The 20,947-nt window shown below is 49.6% G+C and overlaps 1 protein-coding gene across 1 annotated transcript; it reads left to right on the top strand.

Moving 5' to 3' along the window:
* Positions 1-10,507: 10,507 nt before the first annotated feature.
* Positions 10,508-20,608, top strand: LOC132527923 (butyrophilin-like protein 1). The gene is made up of 9 exons (XM_060163934.1): positions 10,508-10,838; positions 13,139-13,420; positions 13,536-13,736; positions 14,005-14,025; positions 14,119-14,145; positions 15,215-15,241; positions 15,372-15,513; positions 20,072-20,239; positions 20,566-20,608. Exons 1-9 carry the CDS (start codon positions 10,592-10,594, stop codon positions 20,606-20,608), a joined length of 1,158 nt encoding a protein of 385 aa, XP_060019917.1. The 5' UTR covers positions 10,508-10,591.
* Positions 20,609-20,947: the final 339 nt, after the last annotated feature.

Raw genomic sequence — 20,947 nt, 5'->3', positions numbered from 1 at the left:
GCTTCTCCATTCCTTCCCTCAGTGTCTCCACCCGGGAAGCGCTCTGCCAGTCCACCCTGCTGGCCACAAGGGGGCAGCAGAACCCGGTGGAATCTGGGCTGACCCAGCAGGGCAACGCTTCTCTTGGCCCCTGGGCTCCTCCCACCCAGGTAGCACCCTCTTCCTGGGCTGCCTCCCAGGCAGCTGCTGCAGGTGGTTCTGCTGCTTCCCTCTCTGACACCTGCTGCTTTAGAGAGGATTTCTGGACTGGAAGTTTGGAGCTTGGGTCTCCAACCTCTTTGGATCACCCGCTCCTTCTGGTAATATATTTTGAACATGCAGCTATCAAATACACACAAATGTTGTACAGATTATAAAAACAAACACAAGTAACACATGGAAAGAGATAAAACTAAAGCATTTATAACAGAACTTTGAATATTTCTTCTGCCTCCCCTCCTGCCCCCAGATCCCTGGAGCACCCCTGGGGCTGGTTCACCCCTACCTGGTGGCCCCTGGTTAGAGCTCAGCTGAGCTTTTTTGGGGGGTGGGGTGGAGCCTGTGGATTTGACACACAAAGGTCTGATCCTGGGCAGGTCCCCTCATATTGTTGAACCTCTATTTCCCAGCTGTAAAATGAGGAAAGTTAAACTTTCCTCTGAGGATTATAATAAAGTATGTAACGTTCAGAGTAAAATGGCACTGGGTGAAAAGTGTGCCTGAGTATTTGGTGACACTCATTAGAGAGCAGGGCCCAGCCTCAGGGCTTCAGCCTGCAGCTCAGCCTGTGGAGACAAGTCTCCTGACATGAAGGAACAGGGCGGGCATCCTGGGGGCTGTTGGAATCGGCCTCTGAGGGTTGTCAGGGCCTCTCCTGCCTTTACTGCCCAGGTCTCTCTCCTCTGATTCTCTCAGGGACAGAGGCCAAAGCGCCAGAACTCCAGGCCTTTCCTGTACGTTGGCGCTCAAATCCCTCCGAGCAAGACTTGCCTGATTAACTCTTGACTGTGGGTGGGCCTGACCTATTGGATTGAGAGACTGAGTAAGTACTTCCCAGGTTGCTGAGTGGGTCACCCATGTGGGCAGTACAGTAACTTTCTCTGCAAAATTCACTGACATCTCAGTGACTAGGGAACGTGCTTGAGACACTCTGGGCAGATGTGTTCATTCAGGTGTCCTGTCCCAGATGTGCCAGGGCTGAATGCCAGGGGGATCCTACCCCTTCCTTCTTTCCCCTTCCTCCCTCCCTCCCTCCCTCCCTCCCTTCCTTCCTTCCTTCCTTCCTTCCTTCCTTCCTTCCTCTTTCCTTTCTTATACTATCTTTGTGTTTCCTTTCCTATTAATCTCTTATTATCTTTTGTTTATTCATTAATGTAATAAAATTTATTACATTTTCCATAAGAATGTCTTTCTCCCCAGTCTCCCTCCTTTACCTTTATACATCTCAGGGCTCGGGCGGGAGTGATGCGTCTTCATGTCCCCAGGAATCTCAGACTTTGGAAGCAGAGTAGATTGTCTACTCAGAGAGTGGTGGGGTAGGTGCTATGGTCCAGGTGGGTTCTGCAGCCAACCTCTGGGTGGACCCGGGCAGCACCCACTCTTGGGAATGAGTAAGGGGCCTAAGGAAGTCTGTGAGCCACCTTTGGTTGGATATTTCAGTTTTGGAGATGACAGCCTATTCTGGGAGGGGCTGTCCTTCCTCAGCAGAGGGGCAGAAGTGCAGGTTCAGAGGAAGGTCATGGCCCCAATTGTGCCCTTGGGGCTCTGCTCAGCAGGCTTCCAGGGCAGAGCTTAGCCCACCAGCCAGGGCCATCGTTGTTAGAGAAGGAGGGAAACACTTTAACGTTGGAATAAAATCATTGCCTGGTGTGTGTGTGTGTGTGTGTGTGTGTGTGTGTGTGTGTGTGTGTGTGCGCGCGCTCCTATTTTTTAAAAAAATAAGTATCAAAGGAGTTGTTTAAACTTTTCCTACAGTGTAAATTAATCCAGTGAACACTTCAACTTAACAGTGTCAAGTAAAATAAGCTGTACCAGATTGCATGTTTAAGAAAAAAGGGGATTAATTCTTTCCATCCACTATGACATTTTTAAATTAATTTTTATTGGAGCATATTTACTTTACAATGTTGTGTTAGTTTCTTGCTGTACAGCAAAGTGAATCAGTCATCTGTATACATATATCCACTCCTTTTTAGACTTCCTTCCCATTTAGGTCACCACAGAGCAATGAGTAGAGTTCCCTGTGCTATACAGTAGGTTCTCATTAGTTATCTATTTTGAACATAGTAGTGTATATATGTCAGTCCCCATCTCCCAGGTCATCTCACCCCGACTTCCTTTCTTGGTAACTATAAATTTGTTCTCTACATCTGTGACTCTATTTCTGCTTTGCAAATAAGTTCATCTCTACCATTTTTCTAGATTCTACATATAAGTGATATTATACGATATTTGTTTTTCTCTTTCTGACTTACTTCACTCTGTATGACAATCTCTAGGTCCATCCACGTCTCTGCAAATGGCACTATTTCATTCCTTTTTATGGCTGAGTAATATTCCATTGTATACATGTACCACATCTTCTTTATCCATTCGTCTGTTGATGGACACTTAGGTTGCTTCCATGTCTTGGCTATTGTAAATAGTGCTGCAATGAACATTGGGGTACATGTATCCTTTCGGATTATGTTTTTCTCCAGATATGTGCCTAGGAGTGGGATTGCTGGATCATACAGTAATTCTATTTTTAGTTTTTTAAGGAACCTCCATACTGTTCTCCATAGCGGCTGTACCAATTTACATTTCCACCAACCGTGTAAGAGGGTTGCCTTTTCTCCACACCCTCTCCAGCATTTATTGTTTGTAGATTTTTTGATGATGGCCATTCTGAGCAGTGTGAGGTGATACCTCATTGTAGTTCTTTTTTTTTTTTGCGGTAGACGGGCCTCTCACTGTTGTGGCCTCTTCCGTTGCGGAGCACAGGCTCCGGACGCGCAGGCTCAGCGGCCATGGCTCACGGGCCCAGCCGCTCCACGGCATGTGGGATCCTCCCGGACTGGGGCACGAACCCGTGTCCCCTGCATCGGCAGGCCGACTTTCAATCACTGCGCCACCAGGGAAGCCCCCTCATTGTAGTTTTGATCTGCATTTCTCTAATAATTAGTGACATTGAGCAGCTTTTCATGTGCTTCTTGGCCATCTGTATGTCTTCTTTAGAGAAATGTCTATTTAGGTCTTCCACCCATTTTTTGATTGGGTTGTTTGTTTTTTTGTTATTGAGCTGCATGAGCTGCTTGTAAATTTTGGAGATCAATCCCTTGTCAGTTGCTTCATTTGTAAATAGTTTCTCCCATTCTGAGGGCTGTCTTTTCATCTTGTTTATGGTTTCCTTTGCTGTGCAAAGGCTTTTAAGTTTCATTAGGTCCCATTTGTTTATTTTTGTTTTTATTTTCATTACTCTAGGCAGTGGGTTGAAAAAGATCTTGCTGTGATTTATGCACTGTAACATTTTAAGAATCACAGTTCATTTTACATCACCATTGCTTTATGGCTTAGGTGTTTATCTGAAACTCTTTTGAAAGCACTTGAAGCGAATTAAAGATAAGAGGTACTATGTGGCTGTTACAGAAGAAAGTAAACTATTAACCCCACTAGCATTAGGATAATTTATACCTTGAGAAAGAAAAATCATCTGTGGCTAGGGAGCAGCCTTTCTTGTTAAAGCAGCTGGAACATGACCCTGATGTCTGGGAGAGGGCAGTGAAGTATGTTGTTTGATATCCATCTTGCCAGTGTGTTCCAGTGTCCTTCCAGTGTGCTTCCAGAAAATCTTCCCTGTACTTTGTCATCCCTACTGCTCTTCCCCTCCCAGTATGGAATCAAAGGGCTGGCATTCAGGGTGAGATAAGCTTTCCGGCCAGATCATCTTGTGGCATTACGGAGTCCAAGGTCCCTTTTTGCTCCTGCTTCCTGTGGAGTTGTGTGTGGAGCAGGGGGCTGAGCTGGGCGGGGTTTGAGGGCTGGAGGTGGTGGGTGGGGCAGCCTCCCTGCATCTCTAGCCCTCCGTCCTCTGTGAGGGGCCTGGACTAAGTGTCCTCAGTGGCAGGGCTCTTATCTTACTTCATGTCTGTGTGCATGTGTGAAAATGATGTGGCGTAAATTCGATTTGTGTGACTCAGTTCCTGGCACTTAGTAGGTATTCAGTCAAATTTAGTTTTCATAAAATTCCTCTAATGTTTCTCAGGCCTTGAAAAATCTCCTTGTGGGGAAAGGATTGGTGGAGGTAGTGGGGGCTGAAGTTTAGGCAGACCCGGAGGCTAATATTTGTTCTCATCTAATTAGGTACTTTTGTGTTAATGTGGATTTTCCAAATACTCCCGAGTGTAAGTAGATATTAGCAAAGATGGGATTTTGTGGGATGACAAAGGGGGCTGTGTTCGGGTATATCCAGAATTCTGGGTAATAGGTCATGCCAGACTTCGGGCAGAAACCAAGCATCCCAGGCATCAGCGGGTCGGTCAGTCCTTGTTCCATGAAGGTAAATATAACAGGCCGTTCAGAACAACCCAGAGTGAACGCAGGTTGAGAGAGATTTGCTGGGTGTGTGGTTGTCAGTCTGAGATTTGATTTCCTCGACTGTAGAATGAGGATAATAATGACAACCGCCAGGCAGAAGTGAGGTGTGAGAGACACTAGGAAAGTCACTTTACTGTGAACCCCCCACGCTGGGCAGGCTTGAGGAAGCATCAGAAGTGGTTGAAGCTGATGGTTCTGGCCAGGGCTGTACTCAGTGATGCATTTATTTCTGGGGTAGATAAGAAAAAAGAGGGGCAGATGGTGTGGCTCTTGCATCTGTCCAGGGGCTGACTTTCAGGGTTAACGGTCTGTGTGTTTCTGTGGACTAAAATGTTTTCTGAAAATGGGCGAGGCTGAGTAGCCCATGCGCTGCTGAAGAGACTCCTGAAAATGAGCTCAAGTAATGTTTATTGAGTGTTTACTACGTGCTGGACAGCTGAACAGGACACACAGTGGCTCCTCTCCTGGATTCCCCAGACATTCCTCACCTGAGCACAGGTCAGGGCTGTGGAGGAGACAGGGTGCAACCAAAACCCCAGAAGCATGTGTATGGGGCCCACAATGGGGTTCGGGAAGTCAGCAAAGGGTCCCCCGAGCAAGGTCATTTTAGGTGAGAGCTGGACGTGAGGAGGTTGGGGGAGGAGGGGGCGGGCAGGAGCATCCAGTGGCTGGTGAGGAGGTCCTCGGCTGGGAAGGCTCGGGGAACTGGAGGATCTCACCTGAGGCCAGTAAGGGAGCACCTGGGAGAACCAGGGGATGAGGTCAGAGAGGACGTTGGAGGCCTGGGAGCCACAGAGGAGAGGTTAAGCGGGGAGGTCCCTTGAGGGGTGAGCCAGAGAGTTGACAAGAGACGATGTGAGAGGATCATGACCTTGGAAGGCAAATGAACTGGAGGAGGCGAGGCTGGAGGTGGGGTGGGGGTGGGGAGACCCACGAGGAGACCACTGCTTGAGGCAGCTGAGAAATGAGGGTGGCTTGGAAGTCGGTGCTGGCCGAAGACGTGAATTTGTGAAAAATCTTGAACTTTTTGGAAGTAGACTGGGTGGGAGAGTGGGGTATGAAGAATGCCTCTCAAGTTTCTGGCAGAGAAAACTGGGGGAACACAGGTGCCTTTTACTCAGTAAGCAAACTGCAGGTGAGGGAGCGGCAGGAGAGGAACTGCCAGTCTCCCTGGTTTTTCTTTGGAGACCAGCCTTTCCTGGTGTTCACTGCAGCCTGTCAGGGAGGGGTCTGAATGGCTGTACCCAGGCCACGGGTGATATAAAGCCTTAACAAGCCTTAGGGCACTGTCCATTCAGCATGGGCAGGGCCAGGGTCCTGGAGCTGGTTGTGGAAGCTCCTGAGGCTGCCAGGTTGTGGGGAGCTCCTGGGTCATCTGTTGGGGAAGAAGAGAAAACAGCCACACTGGGGGCTGTGTTCTGGTGCAGTTTACCGGCTGACGTTGATCGTCTCAGCAGTGAGCCCCTGGGGCACACAGACCAGGCAGGGGGCCAGCTAGTACTCTTGGCTGTGCCACACACACAGTCCCCACTGCCGAGGTTAGGCGCCAACCCGGAGTGCAGCACTTGTCCAAATTACGGTTACCGAGTCTGTGAGTCTATCTGTCCCGCTCAGGGTGGTTTCAGCTTACTTGTATCTACTCTCTTTTGCTGCTCTGATCATGCTGTTTCCTTTGTGATCGCTGGGTGACTGTCCAGAGGACAGGGCAGAGTCTGCTGGGATTGCTTTTTCCAAGTTTCACTTTCAAATAGTGGAAGGAACCAGAGAAAGGTGGACTCAGCTGTCCGGGATCGTTTCAGCGGGGTCCCCATGGTCCCCGTTTCAGCGGGGACACCCCTGGGCCAGGCTCTGCTGCTTCTCCACTCTGCTGGGAGCCGCCTGCCCCTCAGACGTGAGGAACTCAGGTTTCGATCTGGAATTAGGGTTTGGGGCTCAGAGTGACTAACTTCAGGTGCAAATTTTGAGGGCAGATTTGGGGTCTGCTGGGGTCCCTGAACCTTCTCACGCTGCTGAGTTGAGAGACGCTTCAGAAGCCCCAGCCTTTCCAAGCAGGTAGGTTGGTTTCGAAGACACCTGTGGGCCAAGAAGAGAAAGCAGGGAGCAGCTGGCTGTGAGGAAGAGGATGAGAAGGAGGTGGGGCTGGGGGCAGGGGTGGGTGGCGCTGGATGACGGTGTGGTTCTAGGAAGACCCAGGACAACTGCGGTGAGGGGTGTACCTTCCTTCCTTCATTTTAATGTCGTATCTCTGGCACTTAGTAGTAATAGGCCCCGTTCTAATTACATGTAGTGACTCTAGAAATATAAATTCCTGGGATTCTCATGAAAACTTTGGGCTCTAGATGCTGTTAACATGCACATTTTGTAGATGAGGAAACAGGCAGAGAAGGTTGAGAAACTTGGTTAAGGTCGTCACACAGACAGTGCCCCAGTTTTCGGGGACTCAGCAGTCGGCCCTAAGAATCTGTCCTTCCCAGGACCCGAGGCTGCCTCGTCCCCCACCCTGAACACTAAGTCATTTCTCGGACCAGGACTCATTTATCTCCTCGGCTGCTCTGTTTCCACTGGGATCTTCTACCCCAATGCAGAAATCTTCTTCAGAGGCAGTGAGGGTGAGGATTAACCTGTCAGTGTGGATTGGCTGGGCACCGGGGTGCAGGGCCATGTCCTTGGTCCCTCTCAGGAAAGGGCTGGGTGGGATTGAAGTTCAGGTCAACTAAACAAGCAACAGAGGCAGCACAGGGTACCTGTGACGGACCCACAGTCTCCTTGAGGAGGACGTAGTGTGTCTCTGGGGCTTCTCAGTGATTCCTGGTCACTCTGGGGGGCCACAGAAGGACAACGAGTGAGAACTGGCCTGTCCTTCGTGGTGAGGGGCCTGAGTCTGGGTCTCTGTCCCGGGGCATCACCGGTGGTTGTGAATAATGGGGAGATGGAGGACGTTTCCACCACAGGGCCCCTGGTGCTGAGAAAGGAAGCACCTGGTTTTCTGGGCAGAGTGGGTTATGCTGCAGGTGCCATTGGGGTGGGAAGGGAAGGACTGTGTTTTTCCCAAGCAAACCTAGTGGTTGTCTAGCCCCACAGAGGCTTGCTACAGGGGTGGGAAGCTCCAGACCCAGGGCTTTCTTGGTGTCAGGGTTGTGGGAGGCCACCACCTCACCAGCATAGTGATCAAGCAGGGGACTCTGCTTCTGGGGGGACTGTTGCTGGCCCTGAGCCCTGCCTCCCCTCTGGGGCCCCAGAGCTCCGGGCCGGCCCTGCCTCCTGCCCTGTGTCCCCAGCTGACGCCATGGGAGATCTCTCCAGCTGCTGTGCGCTCTGCCCCCTCACCTCCCTGCTCCTTCTCATCCAGCTGCCCACTGGGGGGTCCGCAGGTGAGTGTGCCCCACCCCTCCTCCTGTGTCCTTGTGGGTGAGTGGATCCCCGGGAGCTGGGCTGGTTCAGCTCCACCAACCGTCAGGAGTGGGTTGCTATTTGAGGAGTCCCTTCTCTAGAAAAATCATGATGCTTCCCCAACCAGTAATTGTTATTAAATATTTAACAAGAGTCTCTAAACCATAAAATAAGGGTAAGGGACCTCGACATTTGTTCAGTTATGAACTTATGATGTTTTAAAACATCAACTGTCAAAAATATGACCATACTTTTCCAGTTAACTTTTTTTTTGGGGGGGGCACACCGGTCCCTCACTGCTGTGGCCTCCCCCATTGCGGGGCACAGGCTCCGGACGCTCAGGCTCAGTGGCCATGGCTCACAGGCCCAGCCGCTCCGTGGCACGTGAGATCCTCCCGGACCGGGGCACGAACCCGCGTCCCCTGCATCGGCAGGCGGACTCTCAACCACTGCGCCACCAGGGAAGCCCTCCACTTAACTTTTGTTTCCCAGCTTTATTGGTATTGAAGTTCTTATTCATCCATTACTTCATTTCATTCTATATATATTTATAAGGTGTCGACTACGTGTTAGGTACTATACTTGAATAAAATAGAGAGAATCCCTGTCTTTTTAGAGCTTACACTCTAGCAGGAGGCCATGAATAATAAATGCAAGAAACAGCTATATTAGTCAGTTTGTTAAAAGAGATGAGAAGAGGATTTCCCTGGTGGCGCAGTGGTTAAGAACCCGCCTGCCAATGCAGGGGACACGGGTTTAATCCCTGGTCCGGGAAGATCCCACATGCCGCGGAGCAACTCGGCCTGTGCACCACAAATACTGAGCCTGCGCTCTGGAGCCCGCGAGTCATAACTACTGAAGCCCCTGCGCCTAGAGCCCGTGCTCCGCAGCAAGAGAAGCCACCACAATGAGAAGCCCGTGCACATCAATGAAGAGTAGCCCCCGCTCGCCGCAACTAGAGAAAGCCTGTGCTCAGCAACAAAGACCCAACGCAGCCAAAAATAAACCAAAAAAAAAAAAAAAAGAGAGATGAGAAGAGGGGGGCAGTGAAGCCGTGTGCTGGGGTGGGGGGGAGTCAGGGGTGTGGAGGTGGGAAGCGGGCAGCAGCGTGTTCAGTGAGGTGGTCAGTGAAGACAAGGAGATGAGAGCAAAGACCTGGAGGAGGGTGTGAGCCTGTGAGGGTCCCTTGGAAGGATGGTTTCTGCAGGAAAGAACAGCCAGTGAAAATCTGCCCGTGTGCCTGGGATGTTCAAGGGACTGTGGAGGAAGTGTTGGCTGGAACAGTGTGAGCGAGAGGGAGAGATGCAGGAGTTGGGGTCAGAGAGGCCCTGGGGGTCATCCCCACCGGGCCTGTGGTCCACAGGCGCGGGGGGGGGGGTGGTGACGAGAAGCCATGGCAAGGCTGCATGAGCAGAGTAAGGACATGGTTTCCAGGTTGAAGAGTCGCAGACACAGGACTGGGGAGAGGAAGACACAGGGAGGGAGTCTACTGTCATCCTCCAGGTGAGGGACAAGGGTGACTCAGACCAAGTCTGAGCAGCTCAGGAGTGAGAAGTGGTTCTTTGGAGATCCAGAGGGGCTGTGCTGCAGAAGGGTCATGTCGTGGCCCATCCACAACGCCTCAGAAGGCCAATGTCTCTGAGAAGATATCGGTGGGGTGAATATGGGTTCCTGTGGGCGACGAGAGTAAAGGCAGGTTTTTAATGAAAATAGCATTTGCGTCTAGTTTTTAGTGCACTTGTAGTTCAGTTGAGGAGAAAGTCATGAGCACAAATAATTAAGTTAGGGGAGGCAGTGGGGATGTTTCTGGGTGTGGCTGAGTGATCAAGGAGTTCTGTCCTAGGCCACAGGTATTCTCTTTCGTCAGGGTTCAGTCCTGGCCAAGAGGGGCCAGGATAGAGCTATCGTTCTCAAAGTAAGGTCCCTGGAACATAAGTTTCAGCATCTCGGGGAATTCTTTTTTTTTTTTTTTGCCTCTCCCGTTGCGGAGCACAGGCTCCGGACGTGCAGGCTCAGCGGCCATGGCTCACTGGCCCAGCCACTCCTCGGTATGTGGGATCTTCCCGGACCGGAGCACGAACCCGTGTCCCCTGCATCGCCAGGTGGACTCTCAACCACTGCGCCACCAGGGAAGCCCTCGGGGAATTCTTTAGAAATGCAGATCCTTGGGCCCACCCAGACCTACTGAATCAGAAGCTCAGGGCAGGGGTGAGGGGGCAGCACTGTGTTTTATAAGCCCTCTTGCTGATTTTGCTGCATGCTGAAGGTTGCCAACCACTGACTTAGAGTTTTCCATGAAAGAGTGTGAAAACAGCAGTACAGATGGATGAAGGATTCTCTGTGACATCACTTCTGGGTCATAAAATTGTGATCAGGATGTCTTGCGGAGATTCAGAATCATCACAGCTCAATCCCTCAGGTCATGATGGCTCATGTTATCCAACACCTGTCCCCAGCCTGCCCGGGCCTTCCCACCAGACTGTGTGTGTTTCCTGCCCTCACTCTGTGTCTCTCTTCCTTTCTCACTCCTATGTCTGTGTCCACAGAGGGGTTCTTCGTGACTGGCCCCTTGGATCCCATCGTGGCAGTGCTGGGTGGAGACACCGTGCTGCCGTGTCGTGTGTTCCCACCCATAAGTGCAGAAGACATGGAGCTGAGGTGGTTCCGCTCCAAGTCTTCAGAAGCCGTGTTCATCTATCAAAACCGAGTCGAGCAGAATGAGGGGCAGATGGCTCGTTACGCAGGGCGAACCTCGCTGGTGAGCGACTTCCTTGCCCAGGGGGAGGCTGCCGTACGCATCCAGAGGGTCCAGGTTTCAGACAATGGGCTGTACACCTGCTTCTTCAGAAAGGGAGGCTTCTACAAAGAGGCGAGTTTGGAGCTGAAGGTGGCAGGTTGGTGACTTGAGTTATGTTTTTGACCTGGAATACTGGAGCTGGGAGGAACTTCAGGGACCATGTGAATCAGCCCCTCATTTTACAGATGAACAGGAGGCTCACCCACTCATTCCGTTATTCAGTGCAAATGTATCGAAAGCCTACTCTGTGCCACATCTTATTTTGGGCACCTGGGATACATCAGTGAACCAAACAATGTTGCCTGCTCTGTGGAGTTTATATTCTAGAGGCAATCCATAAATACTAGATAAATAGGTTTTAGCGCTTTTCTATGTATGGGAAGATGCAAGAACCTGGGTTCATTAAATTTTTTTTCCCTGAGATATCTCTAACTATCTAAGGGACTTGTTTTTCCAAAGTACAGAGTGCCTTATCCTATTTTTTGGTCCTGAATTCCTTTCGGGGTGTACTGTCAGTGAGTGGCTACAGTGCTAATGACTTGATCCTTGTAGAATTGCGTGGTGGGCAACATTCTTTGTTTTACATGTGTCATCTGTTGCCATGATAATGCTGTGTAACAAACAGCCACAAAAATCACAGTGGCGTATAACAATGACCATGTATTTAATTCAGGCATGGAGGGAGTACAGCGAATCTGGACTGTATTTGACTAATCTTACCTGGGATTATTTATACATCTTTGGTGGTGTTGGGGAAGTACAATTAAAAACAAAATCTCCCAAACCAGAAATTGTCTTCACAAAGTTAGTAGAGAAAGAATACAGTTTTATTACTGAATGGGCATTAAACCAGAGTGTGATACACATCACAGGCAATCTACTAAGAGATCGCAAAGACAGAGAGAAAGCTCCCCCTTTCATAAAGTCAAGCAGATACGACCCATTACATACATGTTTTCAAGGTAAACAGTAACTAATCCTCAGGTCAGAGGACTTGATAGCACCATCTGTCACATAGTTCACCCTCAATTTTCCTGGTAATTGAGGTGACTATGTTAGCTAACTGGCTTTATCCAGAGGAAAAACAAATTCTTATGCCTTTATGACAGAAGGTGGTGTTACAGCTTGGAGTCTGCCTCCTACCCTTCCACAGGGAAGACGAAAGTTGGGTGCTGTCTCCCTTAACATTTATATTTCAAAGAGATGGTTCCCAGGTCCTAGAGAAAGGCATTCGTGGTTTCCAAAGCTGGCAAGAGGCCTATCTAGTTTTCAAAAAGGATTTATATACATTTCAAAGTGGAGGGGGTGACTTCCCTGGCGGTCCAGAGGTTAGGACTCCGCCCTTCAAATGGAGGGGCTGCGGGTTCGATCCTGGGTCGGTGAACTAGGATCCCACATGCCGTGTGGTGTGTAGCCAAAAAATTAAAAATCGACAAAAAAAAAAAAAGGAAGTGGAGAGAAAATACCTACAATTACAGTTTTTCTAAAGCAAGTGTTCTAAGAAAAAGGATGGGAGGGGAATCTCTTCCTTTATTTTCAACGCAGAGAATGACGCCTCTTAATTTTAATTCTTATTTGTCCTTACAGTCGGCTGAGGAGGCCACCATAAGGACCTTTGCTGGGTTTTTTCAACTGGGTGTTGGTTGATCTAGGAAAGCTTCAGCTGAAAAGGCTGCACCAGACCAAACATGGCCTCCCTGTGGCAGAGGGTAGCCCAATGGCACGAGGATGTTAGAACCTCTGCTTGGGTCACATGGCCTAGTCTCTCACTGGCTAGTTGAGTCACCTGACCCGGCCCAGAGGCAGAGTGTGAAGGCATCAAAAAGTGTGTGGCTGAGGGCCAGCTGGATATAAAGAGGGAGTGACGATTTGGGAATCTTTTACAATCAATGTATCACAGATGGGGCAAAATCACGTATTCAGTTCTGGAATTTTAAGTTTGACGTGTATGTGAGGAGTCCTGGTGGAAATAACCCATTGGATGTGGATGTATGGAAGGGGAGTTCAGGGGATAGGGTTGTCATCTGATCTAATTTTGGTGGTGATTTTCAAAGAGAGGCAGTGGGTGTGGAAGCCGATGCCCTGGGAGAGTGTGTGAGGTGAGGAGAGTCGAGGATAAGGCTGGGACCTGGGACCACATTCCTCCTGTTTCCACTGGGTGTCAGCCCTTGCACCTGCATGACTGGGGAGAAGAGCCCCAGCGCTCTGAGCCCCCGGAGGTCCCCACACCCCTTCCTTGTGTTCCCCGTGGCAGAGCGGCTGCCTTTCTCCCTGCAGGGAACAGCCTCCCCCAGATTGCAAGGTGAAGGGCTCCCACTGGAGTTGTGCGCACGTAGGCACTGCTGGGTCCCCAGGACCCAGGCGGCCCCCCTGGGCTCTACATCTTGCCTCCCACAGGTGTGGGCTCTGCCCCTCAGGTGCGCATCACAGGGCCCGAGGAGGATGGGGTCCGCGTGGTGTGCACGGCCTCAGGGTGGTTCCCGAAGCCCCAGGTGCAGTGGAGAGACCTCAGCGGAGAGAAGTTCCCGGTGTTCTCCGAGGCCCATAGCCAGGACACTGAAGGGCTGTTCAGCGTGGAAGTGGCTCTGGTGGTGAGAGACAGCTCTGCAGGGAACGTGACCTGCTCCGTCCTCAACACTGTCCTGGGCCAGGAGAAGGCCATGGCCATTTTCATCCCAGGTCAGCGCTGCTCCCTGCATCCCGCAGGGCTGGGGGAGCGGGCCGGGCGTTCTTGAGTGTCCTGGGCTTGGGTGTCTTGGTGGTGGCCCTGACGGGGCCTCTGCCCGGGCCGCAGAGCCCTTCTTTCCCCAGGCCTCTCCCTGGAAGCTGGCTTTCTCAGTGAGCCTGACTGTGCTGATGGCCCTGCTCCTTGGGGCTGGATATTACACCTGGAGAGAACATTTCAGGAAGTTACTGGTAATGCAAGAAAAGGAGAATCTGCGCCTGGAGAAGGAGCAGGATTGGCGGATGAAGGAGGAGGTGCTGAAGGACACGGGTAAGGCAGGACAGTGGCCAGGGCTGGAGAGCATGGCAGCCGCACTGAGATGGATGACCGACCACAGGGCCTTCCTGAGTGCAGGGCTCCAGGGAAATCCGGGCCCAGGGCAGGTGGCTGGGGAGACCCAGGGTGGATGGCTGGAGCCAGGGAGGCCCCGATGGGTCTGGGGTTAGAACCTCCTCCGGGTTACACACAGAGAGGTGGTATTTTGTGGACGCTTTTTCTTAGGGATGGGAGCTCATGCTTCTTCTGCACTCTCTTTCAGATGAACTCCGGACAGAACTCGGTAAGTTCTGCTTTTCCCCCGAGCTCTCTGCATCCCCGTCAGAGGAGACATTCTGCTTCTTAGTTCACCTGCTTCCTGTGTGTTGCCTTTCAGGCTGGAGGAAATCCGCTTACCTGGCTGGTGAGTGACTCTCCTGATGTCCTTGGGTTTCCTGTCCTCCTGTGACAAGGCTTCCCTCTCCTTGCTTCTGTCCAGACACAGCCGTGTGGACCCCCTCCCTGGGGCGGAAGTAGAGGCTGCTGGAAGGCAGAACCCAGCTGCAAGGGCTCTCCCAGATCTGGGCCGCTGACTCCCACCCAGCGCTTGGGAGCCTGGGTGTGACGGTGACCCCAGGGTCCATCATGCACCCTGCGTCTTATTCCAGCCTTGACTGACCCACCATATTGATAGTTTTCTAGCCTTGAATGCCCCTGGTTTTCAGACAGTACCTGGAAGCAAAAGTCATGTGCTCTGAGATTGCATTAAAGGAGCTATCCAGATCAGCGAGGTGATTCAGTTTAGGAGTGTGACCTCCTGTCTCCACCCCAAAACAGCATCCAAAGAGGGTCTGTTCCCCCTAGTTTCTTTGGGTGATGATCAAAAAGTTATGGGGGCATAGCTGGGCTGACCATGCATGGGAATGTGATGGGAAGGGCTGTCAATGCCCCAGAATAGTGATGTTTACCTCTAGAAATATTTCATCTGAAAAACATTAGCCACTTTTACCCCAGAACTCAGCTCACATTCCTGTCCTTAAATAGTTCGCATTTCAAGTTATTTCCCAAATATACCTTTGCCAGAAAAAAACTGAATATGATGATGCTTTCTTACAATTATTGAATAATTTATATTGTTTCCCTAAAATGTTTTCACACATAGTAGGAAACATTTTGATCCTTAGCGGCAAAAGTCAATGTAAGTAGAATAAGAATTTTTGAGGCACAGAACAGCTAAGTGACTTGCCAAACATCACACAGGAGCAGCGGGACAGTGGTGTAAGCCAGCCTGTAATGCAGGGCTCCTGACCTGTGGTCCAGGGAAATTCCCACAACACCTGCTGTCTGCACATAGCAGGGGGTCACTTCCCCTCCAGCCTCTCCACGACCGTAGTTAGTCTCACCTGCAGAGCAGAGGGGAGGCACGGGCCAGGGGATTCACAGCGAGCAGGCTCGTTCTGGCTGAGGTCTCACCAGGGTGTGTTCCCTTTCAGCCTGGAGGAAGGCCCAGCTGTATGCAGGTAAGTGGCTCTGAGTTCCTGTAGCCTCCCCTCCCCAACCTGGACTCTTCCCTCTTCTCCATCAGGGGACACATGAGGGTGCGGTTGGTGTCCCTGGTCTCCTTGTCACTTCTGTAGCCTCTATCCAGAGACCGCAGGGACTCCTCCTTGGAACACAGATCTGCCTTCATTCCGGCCTGTCCTCTGCTGCAGGGCGCTGTCAGGGTTAGCAACGCCCTCCCCAAACACCTGGCCCAGCTGGAACTGCTCACTGGTGCAGTGACCATGGAGAGGTCAGTTGTGAGGAGGGACAGCAGCAGGGAACGACCGTGTGGATCACGAATCGCTCACCTCTGGAAGATTTCAGAGATCATGCTTGCCTGCTTAGGACTCAGGTCTTCCCAAGGGGGCCCTTGGTTCTTGATCCCTCTTGCTCCAAAATTCCTACCCCTTTTGGCTCTAGTTTTGGTTTTCCTGCTTCTTCCTGGTCCTCTGGGATACTGGTCTTCTCTCTGCTTCCTCTGACTCCCTGTCCAGGCTCAGTTTCTTCCTCCAAGCCTCCTTGGTTGCTGAGGAATTAGTTGCTCTAGAGCAGGTGTTCTGGATCTGGGGTCCAGAACTTCTGGGATGTTGATGGACTCCTGGGGTGAGGGTCTGTGAAAGATCTGAAATTATATGAAAAATCCTGTGTATATGTTTGTGTAATAGGAACAAAAAGGAACAACCATTATGTCTCCTTTTCGGAGAACTCTGTGTTCACTGATAGGCTCCTTCCTGGTTAGGTTTATTAGGGGCAATGTGTGAAGAAACATAGAGGAGTCACGATTCTTTCCCAGAGAATGGGTGTGGAGCAAATCAAGGAAGACAAGACCAGAAGGAGGAAGAGAGGAGGAGATGAGGAGGAAGTAGTGTGTCTGAGATTTGTCTTATAGAGATTGGGGTTGCCTGTAGTGGTGGAAGAGAGACCACAAGGCACAACCATGGTGGTTTGAGTTGGGGAGCACACAGAGGGTGTGCAAGTTATTTGGGTGCACGAAGTGTAATCAACTCCTTGATACCACTTTGAGAAATTTCAGTCAAGACCATTTATTTTTAAGCCATTTTGAGGTAACCCTCTAGTTGAGTTTGCCTCTGATAATGAGACCATCGCAATCTTCCCGTAGTGGTCAGGGCAGGAGTGTGGTATGGGGCATCCTAGTGCAATGTAAGGTTGTCCCAAGGACCCTTCAGCTTTGGGGTGAGTTAAAGATCTATACCCTCAAAGCCTGTGTAACACGCCCTTTCCCTGCTTGGAATGTTTTTGTTTACAGTCAGGAGTATAGATCATGAGAGACAGAGAGGGGTAAACCAAGGGGTGAAGGAAGCATGAGGACTGAGGATCTCGTCTTAGGGATTCTTACCGATTCTCCCTGGGATTTCTATGTTAAACATGAGGCTCAGATCGTCCTCTTTTACCATCCCCCCTACCTGCTAGATTAAAGAGCATGTGCGTTAATGTGTATCTTGTAAACCCTTCTATTTTGTAAGGACAAATCCCATTACACTAGAATCAACATTTTCATATTGGCAGGTTCATAGTGTGAGGTGAACAAATGTTTGATCTCTTTTTATTCATAAAACTGGCAAAACAATTTGTAATTTAATGATTTGCTGTGGAAATTAAGTGAAGAATAGCATCACACTCGATACATTGTGGAGTCTCACAATTAAATGCCAACTCTCTTTTCTCCTCCTCCCCCTTCTTCTTGTTAATCTCTATCACTCGTGATACAGAAATTTATAGCTGGGTGTCAACTAGTGTCTTGGTGAAGAACAAGTAAGTTAAAGTTCATTTTTTTTCTCAAAGGGTCACATGGGTCAGGCCAGTTTTTGTGATCTTATTTCCATCAATCAAATGAACAGAGACGGAAATGCCAATTTCTGCATGAACCTGTATTACATGGGGATGGTAGTCACAAATTTGCACCCCAAATGTGCACGGAAATGTCATTTACATACTTCTACAAATGTTCTGATCTTGTTCCCGAGTCTTCACCCTGTTGGAGGCAACAGCTCTCCCAGTGCAGACATTTCAGGGTCCCATGACTTATATAGGTTCTGCTTTGGTTGGCGGCGAGCTTCCTTTCTTCTTCCCAGAAGGGAGTATGGAGGTTGGAAGAGATTATGTGGCCTTGGGTCAGTGGAGGAAGGGGTCCCTCTGCTCTCCCTTAGTCATATCAGGCCATCATCCTGGGGGGACTAGCCTGACCTGGTCCTTAAGATCCTTGGTCTGGGGTCAGCTGAGGAGCGGCAGGTCCTGTCTAGCTATTTAGGCACTGTTGTTTCCTGCCTACCCTTGACCCCATCCCAAGGTTCTTAATACATCCATAAAGTTCCCTTTACCACAACATATTTACACATTTTGGGGTTTAGAACATGGACATCTTTGGGGGCCTCTCACTGAGGTTCTCCTGGAAGCTTACAACCTCTCTGGGCAACTATAGGGGGAAGCAGATGACTAGTTCCAGTATTTTGGGTTCTCCCTCACATATAGGGATGTTTTTGCTTCACTAACCCTGCGAAAAGGGGGAAGAGAATTCATTAGTGTCTTTCCTCTTACTGAATGTGTGTCTTTCTCACTTTGAACATCTGTCTCCCTTCCTTGAAACCTTTCCGTTGCCTCCTAACTGGGCAAGATTTCTCTGATGCTGTATCCTGAATTCTCTCCACTAATGGTTTATAGTCAACTTTCGAGTTCAGTTAAGCCAAGTTGTGTTCTCTCTACTGCTGGCTTAGAGGTAACCTGCACGTTCAGCTCAATTAATTCTTTTTTTAAAAAAATTATGCCATATTTTACTTCATAAAAATAAAATACTTCCCTCATCAAAACACCATAATACAACAACAAAATACAAACAAACAAAAATGGCAAAAAGGAAGAATACTTGCCCTGAATGTGATATACAAAGGCTTAAAATGCTAAATAGAGAAAGACCTAGTGTAAGTCAGTATAAAATTCCCCCCCCACTGGAACTGACACAAACATGCAATTCATAAAAGAAGAAATTCCAAATCAATAAGCACATGAACAAACATATATCTTCACTACCTATCAAAAGATGGGATGAAAAGGTAGTTTTATAACTGACGAAAGGAAATAATTAAGTACAACATTCTAGAGGGAAACTTGACATTCCATGTCATAAGCTCTGTTTTTTGTTTTTTATTTTTATTGGGGTATAGTTGTTTTACAATGTTGTGTTAGTTTCTACTGTAGCTCAGTTAACTCTTTTTTTTTAAAGTAATTAATTTATTTTTGGTTGTGTTGGTTCTTGGTCTCTGTGTGCAGGCTTTAGTTGCAGTGAGCAGGTGCTACTCTTCCTTCTGGTGTGCGGGCTTCTCATTGCGGTGCCTTCTCTTGTTGCGGAGCACAGGCTCTAGGTGCACGGGCTTTGTTAGTTGTGGAACGTGGGCTCAGTAGTTGTGGCTCGCGGGCTCAGTAGTTGTGACTCGCGGGTTCTAGAGCGCAGGCTCAGTAGTTGTGGTGCACAAGCTTAGTTGCTTCGCGACATGTGGGATCTTCCTGGACCAGGGCTCGAACCTGTGTCCCCTGCATTGGCAGGCGGGTTCTTAACCACTGTGCCACCAGGGAAGCCCCTCGATTAATTCTTTATAATTACATGAAAGCCTTGGAAATTTTGATATCCCCAATTCTTTCTCCAGAAAACCTAGTTTTCAGGATGGATGAGTGGCTAGGGACTTCAGAAAGCTTCATTTTATAGTGAAATCTGGTGAAATATCAATTTATGTTCAAATTGATATCAGGCCTCTCAATCCTTCAGTATTAAGTTCTATGGCTTAGCCTTCAAGGGAGGTTGAAGCATGATGGTTGTGTATGTGTGTGTGTGTGTGTGTGAGAGAGAGAGAGAGAGAGAGAGAGAGAGAGAGAGAGAAAAGAAATACATGCATCAGTTGAAAGTTTCCAAAACATTTTCCTTTATAACTCTTACATCAGTATGCTTCAGAAGACTAAGCACTGACCCTGATATGTAGTCTCTGCAAACCCCTGATATGAAACGTGTGGTTCTCTTGTAGACTGGCGGAAGGAGAAGTTCCAGGCCTGTGAGTGACTTCGTGTTCTTTCTGGATGTTCCTCCTGCTGCCCCCGTGGCCTCTCCTTCAGTTCTCAGTGGTGATGTGGATCCTGGCACCATCAGTGGTGGGGGGGCGTTGTGGTGCTGATAGTCGCATAGGTGGGGCTGGTGGGTGTGACTGATATTGGATGCTAAATAGATATTTTTCAGTCTTTGAAGTCCAGGCTGGTCCTCAGGGCCCTGTGACATATGTAACTCTGAAATTAGTCTTGTGGATCCTTTTCCTGTTTGGAAGGCTGTGAACTTGAGTCACAAGTTTCTAATCTAGGGGGGCTTAGCCTTCTCCCCATGCAGCTGAGAGTCCAGCTTCGGGGGTGGTTGTGCGCTCTTATTATGGGGCAGGGGAAGGCCTTGCATGATAGGCAACTTTCTCTGCAGGGCCTGTCACTCTGGATCCAGGATCTGCCCATTCAAACCTTGTCGTCTCTCACGAAAACACGACTGTGGCCTGGAAGGACACCAATGGGAGCTCAGAAGACACCTGCAGCGTATTGGGCTTTGAGAGCATCACATCAGGGTGCTGTTACTGGGAGGTGGAGATCAGGGATGGAGACCAAAGCCAGTGGGCTCTGGGGATCTGTAGGAGAGATGTGAGCAGGAACAGGTGGTATCTAGTATCCCCAGATAAGGGATTCTGGGTTGTGGGGAAGTATGAAATTGGATATTGTGCCCGTACTGTACCTCTGACTCAGCTAACCCTCAGACAGGTTCCCCACAGGGTAGGGGTGTTCCTGGACCATGAGGAAGGGGATGTCTCCTTCTACAACATGACTGATGGCTCCCACATTTTCTCCTTCCCTCGGGCTTCCTTCTTTGGGACCATCCTTCCATATTTCATGATCAAGTCAGGAGATGTGTCCCTGACCATCTGTTCCAAGGAGGGATGGTCTGAGGGGCACCCTGTGCCCCATAACAGTTCTTTTCTGGAGGAGCCTGTGAGCCTCCCAGGGGAGGGGTTCAGCTCAGGCTCTGCTGCTAATGCTGCCCCAGTGGCTGAGACTCCATTACTCCCCTGCAAACCAGAGGCTGTGTCCCCATAGGGCTCGTCACTGTCCTGGACCCCTCGCTGTGGGTCTTCATGGAGCTGCAGACCCCATGTTACAGAGGCCTCTGCGGTGAGTCCTGGATGGCTGGGAGTCTTGCCCTGTTGCTGTGGAGGCAGACTCCTGGGTGTAAGGTTATGAGAACCATCAGTTCTTGCCTTGTGCTCAGGGAGCAGATTATAAAGGCTGACTCTGAGCGCGTTTCGGGGTAGCCTGAATTTTACTCTGGGAAGTTGTTTTTCTTTCGGTAATGAAAAATATTTCATGAGGGTTTTATACTGTTTGGATGTGATAGATTGAATTACTCTGCAGAATAAAGTGGTGTTTGCTGTATCCAATTTGAGTTTGTGCAGAAGAACCCAGAGGCTGATGGTTGGTCCCCAGATCTGTTTTGGGGGAACTTTACTATTAAGCCAGAAAATGTGGTCATCCAAAAATTTCCAGGGAAATGGGTGGCAGATGGACTTCTAAGAAGTCTAGTATTTTATTTTATGTATTTCATATTCTGTGATGGATAAAACACACCCATTTTTCCAAACGTCAGTAAATTT

This window comes from Lagenorhynchus albirostris, chromosome 10, assembly GCF_949774975.1.
Source record: "Lagenorhynchus albirostris chromosome 10, mLagAlb1.1, whole genome shotgun sequence".
In the NCBI taxonomy this organism is placed as follows: domain Eukaryota; kingdom Metazoa; phylum Chordata; class Mammalia; order Artiodactyla; family Delphinidae; genus Lagenorhynchus; species Lagenorhynchus albirostris.
Note: the sequence above shows the minus strand (reverse complement) of the source record. Positions and strands in the feature narration are given on the sequence as shown.